Source organism: Crotalus tigris, unplaced genomic scaffold (assembly GCF_016545835.1).
Source record: "Crotalus tigris isolate CLP2741 ecotype Arizona unplaced genomic scaffold, ASM1654583v1 scf7180000018636.906410, whole genome shotgun sequence".
Classification (NCBI taxonomy): Eukaryota; Metazoa; Chordata; class Lepidosauria; order Squamata; family Viperidae; genus Crotalus; species Crotalus tigris.
Genome location: NW_024097116.1, coordinates 825,000 through 842,929, shown reverse-complemented (window position 1 = coordinate 842,929; position 17,930 = coordinate 825,000). Strand labels below are relative to the sequence as shown.

The 17,930-nt window shown below is 33.9% G+C and overlaps 1 protein-coding gene across 1 annotated transcript in view; it reads right to left on the bottom strand.

Moving 5' to 3' along the window:
• Positions 1–17,682, bottom strand: part of LOC120313360 (complement factor H-like) — a 75,751-nt gene extending 58,069 nt beyond the window's left edge. The window contains exons 1-9 of the mRNA XM_039355197.1: positions 15,797–17,682; positions 13,430–13,603; positions 12,478–12,666; positions 8,946–9,128; positions 8,484–8,690; positions 7,750–7,929; positions 4,387–4,578; positions 3,253–3,358; positions 109–185 (exon numbers count right to left, since the gene is read on the bottom strand). Coding sequence (XP_039211131.1) covers positions 109–185; positions 3,253–3,358; positions 4,387–4,578; positions 7,750–7,929; positions 8,484–8,690; positions 8,946–9,128; positions 12,478–12,666; positions 13,430–13,603; positions 15,797–15,860 — 1,372 coding nt within the window. The 5' untranslated portion in view covers positions 15,861–17,682. The remainder of the gene's footprint in view (positions 1–108; positions 186–3,252; positions 3,359–4,386; positions 4,579–7,749; positions 7,930–8,483; positions 8,691–8,945; positions 9,129–12,477; positions 12,667–13,429; positions 13,604–15,796) is intronic.
• Between the last annotated feature and the right edge of the window lie 248 nt (positions 17,683–17,930).

The following is a 17,930-nucleotide window of genomic DNA, read 5'->3' as shown; positions in this document are numbered from 1 at the left end:
ACAACTAAAGCCAGAAATGATGTTGCTTGATAACCATGGCAGTATGTGGGGATTGAAGTCAATTTGTACTACTCTGATCCCTAATAATTTCTTTGAGAGCCTACTTACTTTCACAATGAGGAACCTCATTGGTCCATCCATTTGCTCGACATTCACGGTAATCAAATTGGCTGAGCATCTTATACCTAATAATTAAAAAAATAGTGAATTAAAAACATTAATATTGCAATAGAATTATACATCAAAGCACATTTTATAATAGTTTAGAACATACTGAGAAGATGCATTATTCTAATTATTACTTATCATTCTTGGAGCTCTAGAAGTGTTTACAAGTCTGGTATTTAATTAGAAAAAGATGAAAAACTCATCCTCCTCAACTTTTAAATTTATTTTCCCTTCCAAAATGTTTGAAACTATCACCAAATTAAAAAACACTTCTGGATATACAATATTATATTTCCAAAACAGTGTATGATATTTAAAAAAAAAGAATTACAGAGAGAGGTGGGAGGAGAGAGAGAAACTCACACAGCCCAAAATAATATAAAAGCAACATTGTACATATTAAATACAGCAAGAATACAATCCCATGATTGTATCCCTGAACTGAGTGGCATGTGGCCTATTGGTAAACATGCTTGCCTCCCATTCAGAAGGTTGAGAGTTCAATCCTAGTTAGAGGCAGATGTTTCTCTCCTAGGGCGCAAAGAAAAAAAATAACTGCTGCGCAATCTGTATAGGCATCAGGAAGGGCATTCAGCCAGTAAATGCTTCATCCAGTTTCCCAGACTCTACCCTGAATAGACATGTACGTATGTAGTACAATAAAAAGTATAAATGAAACTTTCAAGTAATTATCCCTTGTAATAGGAGTGCCCTCATGTGCTCCAAATATTTAATGAAGAGATACATAAGAGGAAAAATTCAAGAGCATAATGACATTGTATAGCAACATTGCAAAATGAAGTATGTTACAAAAATAAATGTTATACTCCAGATAGTCTGATGTTATTATGGTTAGCTTGTGGCAAAGGGTGTAAATCTCCTTAAAGCTTTATAATCCATCAGGTACCCTCAAATTCAAACTGTTGCTCCCCCAAGAATATTATTTATTTTATTATTTTCTGCATTGGATTCTTGACAATAAAACGCATGGCCTCCATTGTGTTTTTCAGTCCTAGTTCTTTTTAACTCTGTTTTCTATGTTCCGTTCAGCCAAACTTCTATGGATGCCCCAAAATACACAAACATGACATACAGTAGTTCTTCATTCAACTGTCTCATTATCAGGAATCCCAATATACAACATAGCCAAAGAACTTACAAAAAGCTTGGGCATCTGAGAGAGAAGCAAATATTCTATAATACAGTGCCATCAGAAAATCAAAGACATAATAAGAGAAGATGAAACTATGGTTTCATTTGATGTTACAGCACCCTTTTCTTCATAGACTCAGAAAGCCATAGAAATAATCCATGATGGCAGTACTTCATAACACATTTGCCCTAACTAAATACACTAAATACACTAAGAATGAAATACCCAGAATTGTGGACCTCGTCAATCTCTGCCTCGGTACCTCCATTCAATTTGATGGACAAATATACCAACACATCAGAGGTACACTCATGGGATCTTCATTCTCTAGATTCATAACAGAGACTGTAATGCATTGTCTAGAAACTATAGCTCCCACACATACAATCCAAAATAAGGATCTGGTATGTAGATGATACTTTCCTCATAATGTTCAAGGGACAGCTAGTGAATACGCATGAAATAATCAGCATCTTCAAAGGAATAAAATTCACAATGGAAGAAACACACTTCACTTCCTTCATTAGCAGAAGAAATTGCAGCAAATTAGAAACACAAGTCTATTGAAAACTACCCACACTAGCTAAGTGCTCCACTACGAAAATAATAACCCAACTTTCCATAAGAGGAGCTGTATATGTACATTATTCAGATGAGCACAAATATTCTGCAGCAATGCAGAACACAGGAACAAAAAAGCAGACCATCTATACATCTTCTAATAAAATTGATATCTGCACAACTTTATGGAAAAGTGCCTGACCACTCAATCCACTACAGAAAACCAAGATGGCTATGAAAAGAATGCCATACATCAGAAACAATCAAGAGAACCCAGAATAATGCTTTTAAGGTACAATATAGAAAAGATTGCAAATGAATCTTAAGAGGAAAAAACAAAACACTTCATCAAATTGGTTTGACAGTGAAACCATTCACTCAGAGAAGTGGTTGCACTCTTCTTCATTGTAGTTATTTAAGTGAAGTCTATGCAGCTACATATATGAATGTATTAACTGGTATTTTTTCACCGAGCCTCTTCCACCTTTATGATTTTAAGATTGAAGTGTTCCAATACACTTCAGGAGGACTACAACTAAAAAAAATCCATGATGGTCAAACACCCAGTATTATATTTCCTGAGAATAATTGCATCTGAATAAATAAGGATTTTATATATAAAATAATGGGTGGAATTAGATGACTTTTTATCAGGGTTGAGGATGGCACTAATATAAGTACAAGTATTTATTTAGGTGTTAGCTTTACTCACTAACAAGAACAAGTGCATAATCTCTACTTCAATAGATCTAGAATCCCACTGAATGTCTAAAGGTAGATAGGATGGACTTCTGCTAAAGTTGAAATGTTTCTTAAATCACTGTCTACCTTCTTGATGGCCAGACAAGAGCTATAGATTACATCACATCAGACTCTCAATCTTAAAGTGTCTGTATATGTATACATATATACATGTGTATGTGTGTATGTTTATCCTGTCTTTTAAATATGACACAAAGCAGCAAACATATCTAATACTCCTGCCTACCATGTTTCCCAAAGGAAAACCTAAAATTCAAAGTCTCTTAGTTTCTGAACCAGTATCTTTACCACTACAGCAAACTGATATTTCTCTCTCTCCCTCCCTCTCTCTCTCTCTCTCTCTGTGTGTGTGTGTGTGTGTTTGTGTGTGTGTGTTTGTGAATAATCTCTCTTTTCACTTTATTTTTTTCTTGTGGACTAGCCACATATCAAGATCTACATACAGGCAAGAGAGAAGAACTCTAAGGATATGTTACAAATTCCCACACTAGAATGCAATATAATTGCATTATTATTTTGGGAGACAGAGCTTTTGTTTTTCTTAATACACGGGGCTATATATAAAACAAATAATTAGAAAGGGGAAAAAACAACTATAAAAGTATTACCCTTCATTACAGGTATAAACAACACGGGCACCAAAAGTAAAATCCTCTCCACGGTCAAGTTCAAAACTGGCATAATCAGAATCTCCTGGGTGGCCACAAGATATTCCTGCAAATTAAAAAAAAAGTAATACAATGCAATACAGCAAGAAAATTAGCATTTGGAAAGCCCTCAGATTGCGCAACGCTTACATCTTCCCTTGCCTATTTCACCTTTCCTATCTCACTGTCATTATGAACTAAACCTGGTCTTATGACATTCAGAAATCTTGCACTCCTGCTTCACCCCATTGATGTGTACATTGTGATAATCTGAATGATGTGTAATCATATGAAATGCCTTTCATTAAGATATTACATGGTAAATTCAAAGTTCTTACTCATGGAAATAGCTACGTATTCCTCCTGGCATTCAGTCTGAAAAGCAACTTCTATTTTTGGTTATAACAATGTAATTCATGGTACTTGGTATCAAATAAAAACAGAATGCAAAGGGAAACAGAAAATTTATGTTTTTATTTATAAAATTTATATAGCTGCTTGCTTGCTCACAGCTACTCTAGATGACTTACAAGCAATAAAAACACAGTATAGAAAATAAAAATAATAAAAAGCAATAGCATACACACATGCAACAACAGACAATCAAATTAGCCATTTGATGGACTCCATCCCACTCTATATTTTCCAGGCTCTCTGACAAAATCAAGTCTTCAGGGAAAGAGTAACAAAGTGGGGGCCAGTCTAATTTCTGAAGGGATGATATTCCAAAGGGAGAGAGTCACAATGGAAAAAGGCCCTTTTCCTGGATCCAGCCAGGTGTACCTCCTTAAGGGACAGGACCCAAAACATTCCTTGCCACTCCGTTCTAAGTGGGTTGGATGGATCCTACTTTGAACACATTATGCAAAGACCTAGCTTTCTGATAAAATCCGTAATACTTGGAAAAGTGGAATGAAAGAATATGATGGGATCAGATGGGATCTAATGGTATCTATCTACATGATTACTAAGAGCCAACATCAACTTGATAGCTTATAATCAAAAATACTAATCAGAAATGTGGAAAAAAACATTTCTTAAACATTTCAGTATCCTTCTTCACTGAATTTTGCAAAACATTATTTTATTACTTACCTGTGCAGTTCTTAAAAGGTATCAATTGTTGCCAGACTCCATTATTACAATGAAGTTTAATAGGCCATGTTTTAACATACCCAGGGCGGCATTTATATGATATTATATGTCCATGTACAAATGTCTCTGCATCCCATTGTTCTGTAGGTTGTTCATTTGCTCTTCTAGGGGGTAGTCCACATGCATTTTTAGCTAGATACCAATGAAAAAGAAACAGCATTCAGCAAAACCTAGCTGCCAAATCTTATTCCATAGTTCGTAAAAAAATAAGTTAAAATTATTTCTTTTTTAAAAGGAAAGTTTTACAACCACTCAGAATAATTCCATTAGTTTTCTTAGATAAAGTAATTATATTTTGATAAATTCAACCACTGGATAGACCAGCTTTCCCTAAGAATGCCAGAGGTCACCCTGGTTTGGATTTATATGAATTGCAGTAGCAATGCATCTGTAAAATGTGATGGTGGGCAAAACTTTAAAAAAAGGGTAAAATGACTTATAAAGTGTTTGATCATGTCAGTCCTAAACTAGAGATGCACAGCTGGAAAAAATGTAATTAAAAGGAGAGAGAGAGAGAGAGAGAGAGAGAGAGAGAGAGAGAGAGAGAGAGAGAGACTGACTTCCAGTCCTGCGTGATAGCAACTGGTCGCAGGCTTGCAAACTGCTGCATCCCTGTGGCTAATTTTCGTCCTCCCTGGATACCCTAATGGGTCCAAGCTGCCCTGGAGACGCGGCGAAGAAAGGATGCATCCTTTCGTTCATCTTGGGGAAAGCCTTCTAACCCAACAGGAGAAAGGCTGTATTTCACCGATCAGCCCAAACTACTTGCAACCAAAATCCAAAAGAACTAACCAGCACAACAGTAAACAGTGTGTTTGAAACTGGATGAGGAATCTGATTTTCCCTTTTCTATTCTAACTTAATTTCCTGGAAAAGATCCCCAAGAAGCAAAATACCTCTGAAAGTGGAGGAGGGGGACTTCCACCCCACCCTTATACTAACAGAAGTGGTGAATTAAAATTTCTATGGAGGATTGAAATATATGGTAGTGAAATAAATTTATAAACTTCAAAGCTAAAATTTAACTTTGGACAAGTTTAAAATTGTTGAATAGTTAAGACTCTCATTTTAAAGACCATTGTTCATATTGAAAACTAAATAGATGCTGACACGTAGTGGTGGATGAAGATGATGACAGTTATGATTTCACAGAGAACTTGCCAAAACCTGGGAAAAGCTAATCTGTGTTTGTAACCTTCAAAACTTTAATAACAAAGAACAGCTGTGACAGAAAAAAGACAAAAATCTGGGCTGCAGACAAAAAGAGAATTATAAACTTTAGAAAAAAAATCTTTTTTGAACTCTTTGGATTACAAATATATATTTAACTGGGACTCTAAAGCTATTTGCAGATAAGAAAGAAAACTTGAACTTTTGGCCATCATGGATCAGAGATATGTAGATAGAACTCACCAAGAAAACATAAATACCTCTCAGGAGGAGATATATAGTATATTGCAATTAATTTAAATAACACTAAGTTCAACTCACAAAGAAATCCAAAATAAATTTGAAAATATAAACCAATCTATTTCTAAGTTAATTCTACAATAAAAAAAACTTCCAGGAAACAACAACAGAGAAGGAACAGACAAAACAAATAAATGGACATAAAATTGAAAATAGAGACTCAAAGACGGAACTTAACAAAGCAAGAAAACATGATTTAATCATAGTGGAAATTTTTTTACAAGGAATGGAAAAAACAACTCATCCCTTAAGACTACAAAATAAATTTGAGGACAAAAAAACAGATAGGATAAAATGGAATGTAGAGATGTTGAAAACATCAGACAGAAAGAAAGTGATAAGAGAAGCAAAGAAGGAGAAAAAGAAAAAGATTTTCAAGAAACATGGAAAGGCAAAACCCTCACATAAAGACACTTTATTCAATTTACTTCTTATACCTACAGCAACAGTCATGAATATATGGAAAAACTTTTTGATTCAGCAAAACACATTGATCAGGAAAGATACTGGTCAAAAGAAAAAGATTAAAGTGAAAATTAAGAAAACAAATGATGGAATCTACCAGAGAGAATATATAAAAAAGAAACATTTGTTTGAATATGGTTAAAGAAATAGAAAAGATTCTGAATACATATGTCATTCTAAGAGGGATGAATTCCTTAAATAATACTGTATGCTTTTTTCGCCCTTTTTATTTTATTTCTTGATAATACTGTTGAAATGGCTTAGGTCAGACATGTCAAACTCGCAACGTCATTTGACATTGCACAAAGTATTGGGAGAGTTTTGCCATTGCTGGCAATGGGGTGGATGTGGCTTCCACATGATGCATCCGGCCCGTGGGCCAGCAGTTTGACACCCTTGGTTTAGATGAAGGAAATGTTTTAGATAATTAAATATGTTTGAATTTAGGGAAATTATAATATATAAAAAAGAAAAAATGTTTTGAATAAGAGTTAAAGGATCAGATGACTAGACACATTAAATGGAATATTTAAAGATTAAATATATTTTTAATTATGATTAAAAAGAATAAGAAATTTTGGGAGTGAATATATATTAGCTTAGGAGGAATATATATTTTAAATAGTATTTTACTTTTTATGTTTCTTTACTCTTGCTCTCTTTTCCTTTTGTTTACTATTTTACCTATTCTTTAAGAAATGTAAAAGTGTTGAGATGGTTTATATGGGAAAATGGATTTAAACCTTTAAATGTATTTAACTGTTGAGAAAATCTTAAGCAGCAAGAATACTTTGAACTTTATGGGAGAAACAAGTCTAAATAAGGACTGTAACAGGATATAAGACGAGACAACCAGAATGATTAGATAGAAAAGAAATATTATATTGATGTGATCATTATTTCTAGGAATATTGGGGAAAAAATCATATATGTAACTGTTATTTATCAAAATAATAAGAACTGTATTAATTCAAGGTTTGCAAAAAGACATTTTGGGGAAAAAGGGAAATCAACTAAATGTACTATGTGGATTAGGGATTATAGAAACCAATTGTTAATGATTTTTCTTTACAAATGTAAACCCAGCAAACATACTGTTTACCAACTATTAAGTGATTTATGTTTTAAAAAATCAATAAAATATATGAAAAAGAAAGAGAGATAAAGAGAGAAAGAGAGAGAGAAAAAGAGGAAAGAAGGAAGGAAGGAAGGAAGGAAGGAAGGAAGGAAGGAAGGAAGGAAGGAAGGAAGGAAGGAAGGAAGGAAGGGAAAGAAAAAAAAGTCATATAAAATAAAGTGAAAAAGTACACTTGTGCAGAGTTAAATATATTGGCCCTAATCATAGAAATGTATGAAACCTGTACTTACGGACACATTTTGCTGGGGGTGACCATCCATTTTTTGTGCATTCAACCACTTGCCCTCCATTATCTGGTTTAAAAACAAATCTACTGTCACACCGAATTCGAATTAGATCTCCATCATGGTATACAGTTCTTTGAGGTTTGAAAGAACCATTTGATACTCTTGGAGAGTTGCATGTAATTTCTGGACAAAATAAATCATATATTGGAAAAAGAAAAGCTTGAACTAGTATCAGATGATGGCTACTGCTTTCTATTAACAGAGAAAACAAAATATTAAACTGCTAGAATTGTGAAATGACCCTCATTAGGCATCCTCTTATCAATTAGTTCCAAGATCAGATACAAAGTAATATTTTCTAGTACTAACTAAAAAGTTCCTATATTCTTGTTAGTAACCGAGTTGGAATTCCTATTGTTACTGATATATGGATTTTGGTATGGTAATAGTTTATGAATTCTTTAAAAATATACTGCTCAAAAAAATAAAGGGAACACAAACATATAGGATCCTATACGTTTGTGTTCCTTTTATTTTTTTGAGCAGTATATATATGTAGTAACTTAGCTGGGGTTTGTTTTTGGCAAAAGCAATCACTGTACCATTCAATGATATAAATGCAGATATATTATCCTGCTTTGATGAATGAGCAATCTTTTTGGAAAAATTCTCAAGGAAGAATGTGCTGTTTTGGACTAACTTAGCCACAGTTTGTAAAACTAAACTTTTTGAGTCACCTTTGCAATTAGGAATCACGGGGGTTGTCCCATCACAATGGATTATAGAAGCTGATTGGGAAGAATCTGCTGCAAGTACATATCCTGATTTACAGGTTAACTCAATAGAATGACCACGTTGCACATATATATTTTCAGATTCATCCTTTCCATTTTTAACTTCTATCTTCTGCCTTTCTAGTTCAGCCTTGGTAATCATACAGGGATCTAAGATGAAAAACAAAATAAATCTGTTAGAGAAGGAAGTCAGGATAAAATGCATCTTATTATCTTGTTGCAAAGATCTAACAATAGAATTTAGTTTTCACCTACTAGCCAGTTCACTTCAGATGTAAAACTGAAACCATATATAAAGAAGAGAGGCTGCAGGCAAGACCAATTAAACCATTCTTATGTGAGAAAGAAAGAAAGCAGATTGAAAATGCTCATGAAAATTAAATGAAGATAATCTTTTCTGCTTACCGAGGCAAATGGGCACTTTTGTCCAGGTCCCATTGTCACAGAAAGATCTGTTGTGGCCTTCCATGGCATAATACCTTTGGCATCTGAATTCTACTAAAGACCCAGATCTGTATTGCTTCTCAGATAAAGTAGTAATGTCTCCATTCTCAATCTTGGGTGGACCACTGCAGTTTTTCCCTCTTTCTATTAAACATGAAAACATGATGAGTAAAGACTTTGGCCAAATTCCAAACTAAAGCTTTGAGATTATCAATATTTCTTGACTGATTGCAAAAGATGCCAATAAATCTGTTTGTATGAATATTCAAGTTGTATGTGTTTATTGTATTTTTGAAATATACACAGAAAAAACAGAAATATACATTTATTGAACAGATAATCTAAGTCAGGGGTGTCAAACTCGCAACGTCACATGACACGTCATGATGTATCACAACTTTTTTTCCATTGCTGGCAATTGGGTGGGCGCAGTTTCAGCATGACGCATCCGGCCCACGGGCCAGCACCCATGATCTAAGTAATAGCTAATATAAAAGCATCTTTAAAATGAACAGATTAACGATGCTTCCTCTAAACTGATATAAATCACCTAAATAAATTGCACATATATTAATAATGTTTTAAATTACCCAAAAACATAATCTGTCCTTATTATGAATCTAAAACAAAAATTATACAGTATCATTTTTTTCTTAGCAAAATAGTCTTTTCTAAAATTAATAATTATACATTTCTTGAATTCAGTTTTTGATATTTAAATAGTAGTAGTTTTCTGAATTTACTTGGCTGGTTCATCTATATAATAAAGTGCTGCAGTTCCTCAAAAATGGTTAGATTTCTTGAATTAGAAGATAATTCAAAATAGCAAAATACGTTTACAACTTTAAGATTAAAACATTTATGCATATTTCTATTTGTTATAATGTTCTTCCAAAAAGAAGCCAAAACTGCACATGACTAAAATATATCAATTCATATACCCTCAGTCTTTCTGTATTAATTTTTTTTATTTGTTTATCAAATATAAAATACAAAAAAATTGAAAATAATGGGAAACTAGGGCAGGGGAAATGGGAAAAAGAGAAAGTGTGAGATGAAAGGGAAAATGAAAAAAAATGCATTGACTTCCAGCTCTTTTTTATAATAATGTTACAATCTCAACTTTTTTCTTTTATATTATAATATATACCACAATTTCTATAACAAAACTATCTGATCAGCAAAACTAAAGTCAAATTTTCATTTTTTCTCTTCAAGCACAAATCCAGAAGGGATTCCCAAATAAAAATAATAGAATGTTATTTTCTTTAAATAAAGCAATCAATTTAACTATCTTTTACTTTTTTTCTTGCTGTGGAAAATAATATAAATTTCTACTAGCAGTTATTAATCTTTATAAATGATCATTATTAACATTAGCAATTTTAATCACTATACTCTTTCAGATTCTTTAATCTTAAAGGGAAAAACTTTTCTTTTACATCCATTTTAAAACTCTTAACTTTTCTTAAATATTTGTAAAATCAGTACATTCTAATATTTCTTAAATATTTGTAAAATCAGTACATTCTAATACTTCTTTTTTAACTTCCTCTTAACATAGATACTTTCAAATACACTTTCAATAATATTTTACAAGCTTAAGGGATTACTCAATCGTACATAAAGAAATACAATACATTTTCAAAGCCACTTTACAAACATACAGCTACATTAAAACTTTCTTTCAGTTACATATAACAGACTGATAAAAATCCATCCTAATTCCAATTAACCCATTAAATTTATGTCAATCCTTCCAGTTTATCCTCACAGAATAAAATCTTTTTGTTTCTCTGAGATACCTATCAGGTAATTATAAACTTCTCTTTTTCTCTAGGGTTTCTTCAATCTCATTAATATTCATGAAGAAAAAGTCTAAAACTTGTCCTCTTCAAAGTTGTAGATTTGCTTGGAACTCTTCTTTCAATTGCACTGGGAAGTTTATATTTAAATCATCATCATAACAAACATTGGTGTCAGATTTATTACTTCTGACAAGGCTTTGATTTCTTTGCCCTGGGTGAACCTTTGCCGTTCTTCCAATTCTGCTTCTGTGAATACTTTATTTTGTATTATAAATAAATGTTTATCTGCTAGCCTCTGTTCTGTTATTTCTCATTCTGGATGTTGTTCTTTCCAAAACTGGTGCATTTGTTTCAAATATCCTCTTCTTGTTGGACTTGATCTGTAATAACAGATCCTTATTTCTTTGTTTTCAATCACTGTGTATTTGCGACGGGTAAACACCTTTTCTTCCAGTAGTTCTGCAGCTGCTGGCCCTCATTGCTCAGTCAACAAACTTGAATCCTGTAGCCCATTTTTCACCAGATACCCAGGAACTCCAACATCTAGCATGGACCTTGTTAACCTAGGCAACATCCAAGCCAGCATGCCTTGCTGAAATTTATGTCTCACCATATTTTTTATGGGAAAGACACTCTTTGTCTCCTCTGATGAGACCTGTCCAGTAGGATTGAACCTCAGAGCTTTCTCAGAGCATACAAGCTGCACAACCATGTCAAGGTAATGCCTCACTATATTATTATTATCATTATTATTATTATTATTATTATTATTATTATTATTATATTGCATAGTCAGCCAGATGTTCATACTGAATCTGGCATTTTTGTCTACCTATCAAATCCTTACCAAGGATCTGGATAGGCATATCTGTATGTTTAATGATGATGATGATGATGATTTAAGATTTAATCGATTCACAGTCTGGGACTGGTAAAAACTTAAAAGTTCAAGTCCTAACCAAGGACCTAAAAGCTGTTAAGGTAATGTTTGAGTAAATAGGCACTTCCAAGTTAGATGGATTTTTTGCAATATCAGAATATTCAGGTCTAATAATTTCAAATTTTCCAAGTATCTTCTGTACTTGCGTGTCTAATTCACTTAATAAATGTGATACTAACTTAACAACTGCAGTGACTCACTTAGCAACTATGGCAAGAAAGGACATAAATTCACTTTAAAACTGTCTTACTTAACCAGAGAAATGTTGGGCTCAGTTGTGGTCATACGTCAAGGACTACCAGCATATAAAAGTCATCCAGCCAATTTCCAGCAAAAGAGATTTTTCAATGTGCAAAATATGGGTCTCCCCTAATGATATGATATCAACATATTTTTATACAAGCCATTTTTGAAATAAATTCCTATGCCTACCAATATTATGCATATCTTCAACCACATGAAAGGATAATTCTTAGCTGAAACTCAAGATTTTGGATTGAACCTTAGAGACAATTCATATCGTTGGGAAAATACCAGAATGTTGTTCTCCAAACAGATAGGCTTAAGATTTTGTGTTTTAAATTACAGCTACTAAACTTCTTAGCCAAAATGTGATTTCAGTGAGGATTAAGTCATTTTTGAAAGAATGTGATTCAAAAGCAAATGTTTATATTTATTATGTTATATTAATTTTTCTAATTAGTTCTAATCTCAAAGGAATCCATCATATTTGCAGCATGCTTACCAGAGATACATAATGGCAACTCCATGTAACCATCAACACACTTTCTGACTGATGGAGCCACAAGGACATATCCTTCACTGCACTGAAATTGCAGGCTATCATTACTTTGAATAAATCGAGTTTTTCTTTGGCCTCCAAATACAAACATGTTTTTTGTTGATAGTTGTTGTCTTGTGATACGGCAAGGTGCTAAAAACAGAAAATAAGGTAGATTTTCTCAAGGGAAATAATTTTTCCATTGGTTTCCCTCTATTCCATAGTAACACAGTAGTTAGAATGCAGTATTCACTGCCAGGAATTCGATCCTCACTGGCTCAAGGTTGACTCAGTCTTCCATCCTTCTGAGGCTGGTAAAATGAGAACCCAGATTGTTGGGGGCAATATGCGGACTCTGTAAACTGCTTAGAGAGGGCTGTAAAGCATTCTGAAGCAGTATATAAGGCTAAGTGTTATTGCTATTGCTAATAGCTTTAAAACATTTTCTGAGCTATCCAATAAATATTATAAAGTCCTTTGTTGAATTAATCCCATTCAAATATCTGTAATGAGCAGAAAAATTAAACTTGGGGGACTGGAGGAACAGCCACTAATAAGACAACAAATCAGATAAAAGAAATCTGAATCCTGACCAGAACTGTTGACTCCATAGCAACAGAAGTCACTTTTCTACTTTACTGACCATTGAATTTGAATCCAGATGTAACCGGATCCCACAGTTAATCAGCATTCCACTTAAGTAAATATAAGCTTCCAATTGAACATCTTTAATTATGTTCAGTGATATGCTTGCATATCAGTTTAATTTGAATCAGTTTAATTTTTTCAGATTTCAAATGAAAGAAGCTGATACTGTAGAGGGAATATTGGATTCAAATTCAAGTTGATTCTCAAAAAAAAAGTGGCAGCTGCAATTTTATATTTTCTTCCAGTTAAAGAAAGCATGATGACTTACCCAAGCATTTTGGTAGACGAGGTGTCCATTCTTGACCCTTACATTGAATCCATTCAGGTCCTTCCAAGACATAACCAGGGTTGCACCTGTATTGCACTCGGTCATTTTCCAGGTATTTGGCTTTCTCAGTACTCACAATTTCCCCAAAATCAATTTCATCTGGTTCTTCACATACTGAAATTACATTTACATAAAATTATCTTACCTGCTTAGACAAGTTTACTTTTCCTATTTAATTTCATGAATGTGTCATGAACTGTGAGATAACAAGCTTCCTGCTCTAAACCAAGTTACACAATTATTTCCCACTTTTATCTTAACTGGAAACTAATACCTGCTGGGCACTTAATCCTCACTAGAGGTAGTCGTGGATTTAGTGATCATCTGAACTCCCAGGAACTTACCTGGAGAGGAGCTTATGACCCAGATTCAGTCACCCTTCTACATGGTCATGAGTGCACTTTGGTGCTGTGCAGATGAGCTGCATTTATGGCCATTGTTGCATTCCATGACCTTGTTTTCTGACAGTTTTGCTGAAAACCAGCATTGATTTCTAATTTACAGCAAAAGTGCATCAACAATGAACTATTTAACATCCATGGATTTGCTTATTTTACGGTGGTCGTTGGAAGGCTGATTGCTGGAATCATGGTATTTATTTAATGGCCACCATGCAAAGGGCTGTGAAAATCTAATAGGTCATGTGACCGATCCATTTTAGGACCATAATAAGTTATGGCCAAGTTATGACTTGAGCAGAGTCCAAGTGGATTATAACTCCAAGTGGATTATAACTCCAAGACTACCTGCAATATGTAACCTTCCCTTGCTGATGCCTAACATGAACAATGCTGAGGATGCAAGCTACTTTACTAAACATAACCCAATTGATTAAAGTGGGCAAACAAGAAGCTCAGCACTAGCAACTTCCAGGCAATCATAAAAACAGTGATAAATAAATGAGTGGGTCAAAGGCTCTATTAGTATGAATGTAAGCAAATGTATTCTTAGCTCCTGTTTCTTGTGAATATTATCCTCCATGTCTTCTCCTAAAGGATATTCTCACCATGAATTTAGATATCTACTCATTACTTTTGTATTTATCCTGATGTAAACATAACTGAGATACATCTTTAAAATTTCAAACCTTTGACATATGCATAAAAAGTTAAAACATCTCTTTTGCATAAAAGGTTACAGAAGCTGCAGACATTATGTGTTGTAATGGGAGACCGAAGCATTGAGGAATCATAAAATTACTTCCTCTATAGGGAAGTATAGAGAAAAATAACCTATTCTAGTAACACTCTCTTGTGGATTTCAGGAAAGCATAAAAAGCTGTAGCACTGATAGCATTTTTTTCTACATATGCACAGAAAAAAAAACTGATTCTGAAAACTACATTAGGATTTATTGCCAGGAAAAGTCCTGTTTGTCTATAATATCTCATTTTTAGAACATTCACATCTGAGTGGAAATATGATGTAGAAATATATTCAGTAATTATGTTCCATTTTTACATCTCTTCATTTCAACTTTTGGCTATCTTTTTTGTTTATAAGTAAAATAAAACTTTAAACACAAATACTTCAATGAAAGGGATAACTCTGTGGAGACTAAAATATATGAAGAACAGTTGCAGGAATTGGGTATGGCTAGTCTAAAGAAAATAAGGAGATGATAGCAGTATTCCAATATTTGAAGGGCTGCCACTAAGAAGAAGGAATCAACCTATTTTCCAAAGAAAGCAAGACAGAAAACAAAGGATAGAAACTAATCAAGGAGAGAAGCAACTAAGGAGAAACTTCTTAACTGTGAGAACAATTAACCAGTGGAATGGCTTACTTTCAGACGTCATCACCGGAGACTTTTAAGAAGAGGCTAGACAGCTACTTGTCTGAAATGGTATAGAGTCTGCTGCTTGAGCAGAGGATTGGACTAGAAAACCTCCAAGGTCTCTTCCAACTCAATTATTCTGTATTCAGTACTCTATTCTGTATCCTGTTCTGAGGTAAACTTTTACATCGGTCTTAATATAGCATTATAAGACATGGTAATCACTTGGTTATTATTGTATCAAGGTCTTTATTAACTGAAACAAAATCCCTCAAAAAGGTGTGAATTTACAATACAGATACAAAGCAATTTTGTTATTCAAAATCAGTTGCTGAAAAATCTTGTGATTGAGAGGGAAATTGTAATTATAAGTCTGTGATATTCTTAAACTATCTGCCATTACAAATTTCCAGAAAGCCACAGATGGAAAACGAAACTCTTTAGTTTCACTAGAACTAACTGTTCCTTTAATAAATGTAGCAGAAACTGTTTCCTTTAGGAACCCTTTGATTTGTCTTCTTGTTAACTTACCATTTTGAGAAGAGTAGCCTGGCCAGAGAAGAAAAGCAGCAACCAGGATCAGCCAGCCCTTCATAGCTCTTCAGGCAATGTCTGAACCCCCAAACCTCAGTTCAGCATTTTGGCTATCTCAGCTGATTTCTTCCAACTATTACCATCTTTTCCTTTTTTTATGTTTATTTGTTGTCAAGAAATCTGGGAGGAGCAAATATTACTGGAATAGTATAGCAACAAACAAACCAAGCAATAGTTCAGCTTTTCAGGCAGTGCTTCAAACTCTTCAGAAGGAAAAATTATCACTTGCATTCCAAGGTAGATAAGTAGCAGAAGTTAGCAGCAAAATTATTACACAAACTGCTTTCTCATTTTTCCAGTTCTTAACACTGTCTTTTTATTGTAAAGCATGCAGAATGACTCAAAGGAAGTGGACAGTGTAGAAATTTGATAACTAATTAAATTACATTTGATATCTGACATACCTATTTTGCATTTATTATGTAAATATTTATAGGAACCACAAGATTGCAGCTATCTAAAAAATTCTTTAAATAGCTTTGAAGTTTAATGATCTTTAGCCAAATGTAGTTAATCATTAGCCAAACTTACCAGGGAGACTGTTTGTACACTGGGATTTTTTTCTCTCTTCCAGATACTGCAGACCTAGGATTGGGTTGCACTTCTATGAATATCCAGATGGACAAAATAATATCAACCCCAAGGGCTTAAAGCAGAGAAAATAACATTACCTCTTATCAGAAGGATGCAAAATATACCCTTCTCCTCTTACTAACCAGGAAAATTCCCATGCACAAGGGAAAATGTGACATTACATTTTATTTTCCTTTTTCCCATTTTTTTTGTCTTTTAGAGAAAATATGATGTCACCAGTTACCAGTGTATAATACAATTTTCTTTAATTCAAAAGTCTCATCATTTTTACAGGTTTGTATAAGAAGTATTCTTTACTGCCAGTACCATCTAACTTCTCTGAAGAAAACAATACATATATTATCTGTCTTGTACGTTTTGAATTGAATCAAAAAGATATCAACATCTTGTATTGTTGTGGAAACACTTTTTATCTCCCTCAGGACCTGCAAGTTTTGATAACTGAAGCTAGTACAATAAATGTACTACTGACCAACATGGCGTTGGTTTCTCAGTCTGGCTTAGTTCATAGGGCTAGAATCACCTTTAATACAAATTTTTCTGCATTCCTTTTCCTCTAGCTTCATCCACACATCATCAAGCCACAAAATTGGGTAATGCAGTACCAAAACTCAATTGACATAAACCACAACTTATGTCACATAGGTCAGGAGGATACTATAGATGAAATAAATTGTTTGCATAAAAGTTTGCATAGTGACATGCACTGGATATCACAGATTCTTTCCCTTTCTGCAGAAACCCTTCTATACTTTGCCCATGATCAGCAACTGGAAACTCGTTTCAGGGAACCTCTTACTCTTTACACTTTGCATGCCCAAAGAATCTGCACAGAACCACAGTTATTGTCCATTTGTGTATCATGTAAAAGAGCTGAAGAAGCATCATGAGAAGGAAGGTCTTTAACAACTTTCAGAAGAAAATCAATCTCTTCTTCTAATGCTCTCTGGCTAGCCAACAATATATCTTCATCACAATTTTGATAATAGCATGAGAAGTTAGAAGACTGCATATGTTTCTCTGTTGTCTGTGGCAGGACTCTTAATATAATGCCTGAATATAAGAAGTTTAGAAAAATGAAAAGCAGGATGATTGATTGCAGGATGGATAAAGTAAGGCCTAGTCCAGTCTTACAAGAATAACTTCCAGTATTCCGTGTCAGGAGGACTTCAGGGCCTAGCTTTGGTAAACATTGCAAAATTTATTGGCAGGAACTGGCAAAAAAGGCTGTTTAAATGATCTCTCTCTCTCTCTCTCTCTCTCTCTCTCTCTCTCTCTCTCTCTCTCTCTCTCTCTCTCTCTGTGTGTGTGTGTGTATGTAGATATGTAAATATATGTGTTTGTACTTATATTTGTGTGTTTGTGTGCATGTATGTTTGTGTGTATATATGGATGTACCTATGAGTCAGACATGATTGACAGGGAAACCTTTATCGTTATATAAATTTAGATCATCACACATGACAGTGAATGTTCC